General features: G+C 38.5%; 1 protein-coding gene across 1 annotated transcript in view; it reads left to right on the forward strand.

The window, feature by feature from the left end:
* CCDC178 (coiled-coil domain containing 178) overlaps positions 1-7,031 on the forward strand; it is a gene marked incomplete at its 3' end in the record, with an annotated part of 338,625 nt that overhangs the window by 118,929 nt on the left and 212,665 nt on the right. Inside the window, exon 16 of the mRNA XM_010849787.1 lies at positions 6,021-6,166. Coding sequence (XP_010848089.1) covers positions 6,021-6,166 — 146 coding nt within the window. The remainder of the gene's footprint in view (positions 1-6,020; positions 6,167-7,031) is intronic.

A 7,031-nucleotide genomic window follows, 5' to 3' on the forward strand; every position in this document is an offset into this window, starting at 1 on the left:
GGCAGAAAGTGAAGAGGAACTCAAAAGCCTGTTGATGAAAGTGAAAGTGGAGAGTGAAAAAGTTGACTTAAAGCTCAACATTCAGAAAACAAAGATCATGGCATCCGGTCCCATCACTTCATGGGAAATAGATGGGGAAACAGTGGAAACAGTGTCAAACTTTATTTTGGGGGGCTCCAAAATCACTGCAGATGGTGACTGCAGCCATGAAATTAAAAGATGCTTACTCCTTGGAAGGAAAGTTATGACCAACCTAGATAGCATATTTAAAAGCAGAGACATTACTTTGCCAACAAAGGTTCGTCTAGTCAAGTCTATGGTTTTTCCTGTGGTCGTGTATGGATGTGAGAGTTGGACTGTGAAGAAGGCTGAGTGCCGAAGAATTGATGCTTTTGAACTGTGGTGTTGGAGAAGACTCTTGAGAGTCCCTTGGACTGCAAGGAGATCCAACCAGTGCATTCTGAAGGAGATCAGCCCTGGGATTACTTTGGAAGGAATGATGCTAAAGCTGAAACTCCAGTACTTTGGCCACCTCAAGCGAAGAGTTGACTCATTGGAAAAGACTCTGATGCTGGGAGGGATTGGGGGCAGGAGGAGAAGGGGACAACAGAGGATGAGATGGCTGGATGCCATCACTGACTTGATGGACGTGAGTCTGGGTGAAGTCCAGGAGTTGGTGATGGACAGGGAGGCCTGGCGTGCTGCGATTCATGGGGTCGCAAGGAGTTGGACACGACTGAGCGACTGATCTGATCTGAAGAAAAAATTAGCAAAAATAGATCAATAACAATAAAATTGGTGTAATTTTAGTAAAGGCAAGGACAAACATAGATACTTTATAAGCCTCCCTACAAAAACCAGGTTCAGAGCATAAGAAGGCATGGAAAGTGTTTAAATTTATTATGTTAAAATATAACCCTGAAACCATAACTGAAAAATACATAAGTGATCTCACTTATGAACATAAATGACAGTTTAAAATATATTGTGAATTGAATTTTGCAGTATGCTGAAAAGAATATAATATGCAAAATAAGACTCTTTTGATGAATGTGATGATGACTCAACAAAAATATATAGTTCACTGCATGTACAGAAATGAAAGTTCACTTAAAATAAAATTGATAAAATTCAAAAGCCACTTTTATTTTTTAAAAAAAGACTTAACTTGATAACATGTGTAATAGTATCTACCAGTATCTTCCAGCAGACATGATGTTTAATTATAAATCATTATGTGCATTTCCATTAACATCAGGGTAAAAGCATTCAGGCCAGCTCTCACTACCCAGCATACTACTGTTCTTAATAACAAAGCACTTGTAACATGTGTCACAAAAGAGAAAACATATGTGTTCAAGACTGCAGTGGAATGCCTCCAGAGTTCTTCTATCCACATCTTCATATTTACTAAAATATTAATTAAAAATTGCCAAAGATGGTATATCTAACAAATACAAATAAATTTCAGTGGAAAACACGGCTGAATACCTTGTGTGTGTGCTCAGCATCATAGAAGTTACTAAGAGTTGGAGGATTAGAGAAGAAGGCTTCTTTGTCTTTTGTTTGTCCTTCACATTAATTTGTCTTTCCAATTACCGTTGAGTACTTCAATTCAGTTCAGTTCAGTTCAGTCGCTCAGTCGTGTCCAACTCCTTAAGACCCCATGAATCGCAGCATTCAAAAGCATCAATTCTTCGGTGCTCAGCCTTCTTCACAGTCTAACTCTCACATCCATACACGACCACAGGAAAAACCATAGCCTTGAGTAGATGGACCTTTGTTGGCAAAGTAATGTCTCTGCTTTTCAATATGCTATCTAGGTTGGTCATAACTTTCCTTCCAAGGAGTAAGTGTCTTTTAATTTCATGGCTGCAATCACCATCTGCAGTGATTTTGGAGCCCAGAAAAATAAAGTCTGACACTGTTTCCACTGTTCCCCCATCTATTTCCCATGAAGTGATGGGACTAGATGCCATGATCTTCGTTTTCTGAATGTTGAGCTTTAAGCCAACTTTTTCACTTAAAATGTCTTAAATATTGTTGGAAGTTTCTGGAGTTGGGGAAGTAAAAGGAGAACTTGGTTCACTCAAGAAATACATCATCTTGTTGGGATCAGACAGCCTTAATATACTGTGAGCAGAACCATGACAGCAGTGTAATAGTGTGGGAAGAGTCAAGCAGGAGTAAACACAGATGAATCGAGGGCATCCAGGAGGATTTTTCAGAGGAGGTGATGTGTAAGAACAAGAACTACTAATAGAAAAACCGGAGGTTGAATATTTGCCTTGCTATGATGTTGTAGACAACAGAGATGATATACACAAAAAGGCTGAAAGAATAATTGGCGCTAGAAGCATTTAACAAATGGTTCCCATTACTTTTATTATTATATAGTTTTTAATTTGATGAAGAAATTAAGTTAGGACATTTTAGAAACAGACCTTGTGTTTGCAAAGCAAAGAGGTCATGGGAGAATGCTGTGTGTTTGTGGAATTGCAAGCACTTTGGCATGACCAGAGAGCAGATTACCTGTTAATAAGACTGAAAAAAGATTAAGTTAGTGAGAAGGCTAATGCCTAGATGAAGGAATGCCTGTGTGTCATGCTGTGGAACTCTATTCTAAAGGAAATTGCAGACATTATTAATAGCATATGTTAAGTCCTCATTATGTCGATTGGTATATAAACAGTACTCTGTGTTCCCGGCAGCTCAGATGGTAAAGAACCTGCCTGCAATGCAGGAGACCTGGGTTTGATGCCTGGGTCAGGAAGATCCCCTGGAGAAGAGAATGGCTTTCCTTCTCCTTCAGTATTCTTTCCTGGAGTATTCCATGGACAGAGGAGCCTGGCGGGCTACAGTTCACAGGGTCACAAAGATTTGACTGAGTAACTGACGCCTTCACTTTCACTTTTCATAGCAGCATTGCTACCCTCTAAGAACCTAAGTTAGACAAATAATTTTATCTTTTACTCTGCATAAACATTCAGTCATGGCCCAAGCTAAATAGTATTACTGAATTTTTGCTATGTTTAGCCCCATATTAAATCTTAGGTGTAGAACCTGGAAATAGTACATTTAGATAATGTGAAAACATTAATTAAATCTTAAATAAATATTTAAAATTTTATTTGAAATTAATAATTTAGAATCTGAATATAATTTGTATTATCTACTATTTTGAAAATATGTGGTTTCATAGTTTTTAGATAAAGTAATTAAAAATGTTGTATAGTAAAGCATTAATTAACTTCATTTCAGATTTCCAGAACCTTCCAAGTCTAGGCATGAAACTGTCTTTGGGTGGAGAGCCTCAAAATTGCTGAAACATGTTACCAGGCTAGAGAAAAAAATGACCCCCCCAAATTATAAATGTGTTGTTTATGCCTAAATTCCAATTTGCTCTGGTGACACTTCAGCATTCATAAAGGCTCACTAATGGTTCTTGGGGTCTCCCAATTTTGCATACTCAGGATACACAGACATATACTCTTGATTGACATGTGGCATCTAACAATTTCTTTTCTCATTGTGGGATATCTCTAATATTTTTGATGCCATGGAAGGGGATATGGTGCTCACATTTATCAAAGCCTCACTATGAGTGAGTGGGTGAAAGTCTCTCAGTTGTGTCCAGCTCTTTGCAGCTGCATGGACTATGCAGTCCATGGAATTCTCCAAGTCAGAATGCTGGAGTGGGTAGCCTTTCCCTTCTCCAGGGGATCTTCCCAACCCAGGGATCAAACCCAGGTCTCCCACCTTGCCAGTGGATTCTTTACCCACTGAGCCACAAGGGAAGTCCAAGAATACTGGAGTGGGTAGCGTATCCCTTCTTCAGCAGATCTTCCCGAACCAGGAATTGAACCAGGGTCTCCTGCATTGCAGGAAGATTCTTTACTAACTGAGCTATCAGGGAAGCCCGATGTTGCCTATGAAAAGCAACAGATATACTTTTTGCTTTTCACTGCTGTCAGCAGAAAGTGCACTGTCTCTTTCCTTTACTGTAAAATCTCTGGCACCACCTTCAGCATCACTGAATTGGTGGTCTAAGTTGTTGACACCGTTGCTTCTGAAATCTCAGTTTCCCATGAAAATCTTCATTTAAGATTTAAGGCGTTTATGGAATCTGAACTGAAAGTCAAGAGTAGTAGAGAACATGCCGGACCCACAGTTGCCCATTGTCTCTGACTCGTTCCTACTTATCTTTACCCATATTTGTGCCTTTTCACACTTTTTTTAGGTTTAATTTTCTCCTAGAAATAACATAATATTTTAGGGGGTCCATTGAAGAATCCTTGTCAGCTGGCTTGACTATATTCTGGTAGCAAACAAACAAACCCAAATCATCTCATTTATTAGTGGAAAAATTCCAGAGCTTCCAGAAAAAAAAAAATAAAAGTGAATGTTATGAAAATTCAAATACAGTACTCAGTGTTCCAAATCTTGGACAAAGAGAAGATTTTTATAGGAAAATAAGTATACAAGGTTAGCAATTCATTCTTCTTGAAACCTGTAAGAATAGAGAAAGAATTATGAAGCATGTGAGGGGAAAATGGAGGAAAATAGGAGCAAAGGGAGCAGCTGAGACTGGAATCCATTGCTAGAAGTTGGGCCAGATGTGGAGTCAGAAACCTGCATTGAGTTGATCACACAGTCAGGAAATCAGCCAGTCAATGTAGACACCAACAGCCATGAAGGGGTCATGCAAAAAAAGACGCCAAATCAGATCTCCAGTCTTGGATTGGACCAGCCAGCCTTGGGGAATTATGCTGGTATTAAACATTGACCTCTTTTTCTTAAACCTCAGAACAATATATATTCATGCCTGCCTTCAGGATACATGTTTCATAACCAGTGACCACATGCTGACATATTAAAAGACATGTCCTTCAGGTGTGCAGATGTGTGTGCATGGGCAGGGCAGGAGATGAGTTAGTGCAGAGTAGAGAGGGAGAGAGAATTGATGGTTCTAACCCATCTTTTAGGAAACCTGATCAGATGTAATGCTCGAGGAAAGAACATAAATCTGAATTGTTGTTTGCTTTGATTAGATGTAGAGCCTCTTGATAAAAGTAAAAGAGGAGGGTGAAAAAGTTGGCTTAAAACTCAACATTCAGAAACTAAGATCATTGCATCTGGTCCCATCACTTCATGGCAAATAGATGGGGAAACAATGGAAACAGTGAGAGACTTAATTTTTTGGTGTTCCAAAATCACTGCAGGTAGTGACTGCAGCCATGAAATTAAAAGACCCTTGCTCCTTGGAAGAAAAGTTATGACCAATCTAGACAGCATATTAAAAAGCAGAGACATTACTTCGCCAACAAAGGTCTGTCTAGTCAAAGCTATGGTTTTTCCAGTAGTCATGTATGGATGTGAGAGTTGAACTATAAAGAAAGCTGAGCACCAAAGAATTGATGTTTTTGAACTGTGGTGTTGGAGAAGACTCTTGAGAGTCCCTTGGACTGCAAGGAGATCCAACCAGTCCATCCTAAAGGAAATCAGTCCTGAATATTCATTGGAAGGACTGATGCTGAAGCTGAAACTCCAATACTTTGGCCACCTGATGCAAGAACCGACTCATTGGAAAAGACCCTAATGCTGGGAAAGATTGAAGGCGAGAGGAGAAGGGAAAAAACAGGATGAGATGGTTGGATGGCATCACTGATGCAATGGACATGAGTTTGGGTAAGCTCCAGGAGTTGGTGATGGACAGGGAAGCCTGGCATGCTGCACTCCACGGGGTCACAAAGAGTCAGACACGACTGAGTGAATGAACTGAGCTGATTCTCTTGTTTCCCCAAATGCCTTTATTTTTAATTGAAGGAAAATTGCTTCACAATAATGTGTTGGCCTCTGCCATACATCAACATGAGTTAGCCATAGGTATACATGTGTCCCCTCCCTCTTTAACTACTGTTTGCTTTTAATTGCTTACATGGCCAAAAACTGTTTGTGTTCCTAAATTGCAAGAATTTGAAACTTCTAGTATTTAAAATACTCCTGATTTTTTCCCCCAGGATAAACGCTCACAAATTTTTAAAGAAATAGAGACCACTAAAAGTAAAACAATTGTTTATCATTCAAAAATCATTCAACTGAATAAGAACTTAGAACAAAAAGAAAAAGAAAAGATTGCTTTTGATCACACACTTGACTATTTAAAGTAAGTACTTTAAATTTATCGAAATATTAAACACTTACTATATCAGTTATAAAAGAGATGTGATCAAATTTCCCTGTTTAAAATTTATTCCTGGAATGATATATATTTTCTGTCATGATCTGGTGTGAAATATACAGGTGATATTTTATAATTTTTGTATAAACACATGATTATAAATTGCTTTCATTTTTTGTTGCTCCTCTGGGTTTATTCTTATTTAAACAACTTCTAATGTTTCTCCTTTTCCAAGCATAAGAATTTTTATTTGTTATGAAATTCATAATCTCTCCCACTAATTTCAGTATTTCTCACTTATATGAAATGGTTAATAATATATGTTTTTTTTTTACCCAACCTTTTTTTAAGTTATTTTTATGTTTAAACTTTACAATATTGTATTAGTTTTGCCAAATATTGAAATGAATCCGCCACAGGTATACCTGTGTTCCCCATCCTGAACCCTTCTCCCTCCTCCCTCCCCATACCCTCCCTCTGGGTCTTCCCAGTGCACCAGCCCCAAGCATCCAGTATCGTGCATCGAACCTGGACTGGCGACTCGTTTCATACATGATATTATACATGTTTCAATGCCATTCTCCCAAATCTCCCCTCCCTCTTCCTCTCCCACAGAGTCCATAAGACTGATCTATACATCAGTGTCTCTTTTGCCGTGTCGTACACAGGGTTATTGTTAGCATCTTTCTAAATTCCATATATATGCGTTAGTATACTGTATTGGTATTTTTATTTCTGGCTTACTTCACTCTGTATAATAGGTTCCAGTTTCATCCATCTCATTAGAACTGATTCAAATGTATTCTTTTTAATGGCTGAGTAATACTCCATTGTGTATACGTACCACAGC

Source organism: Bison bison, unplaced genomic scaffold (genome assembly GCF_000754665.1).
Source record: "Bison bison bison isolate TAMUID 2011002044 unplaced genomic scaffold, Bison_UMD1.0 scf7180017864286, whole genome shotgun sequence".
Lineage (NCBI taxonomy): Eukaryota > Metazoa > Chordata > Mammalia > Artiodactyla > Bovidae > Bison > Bison bison.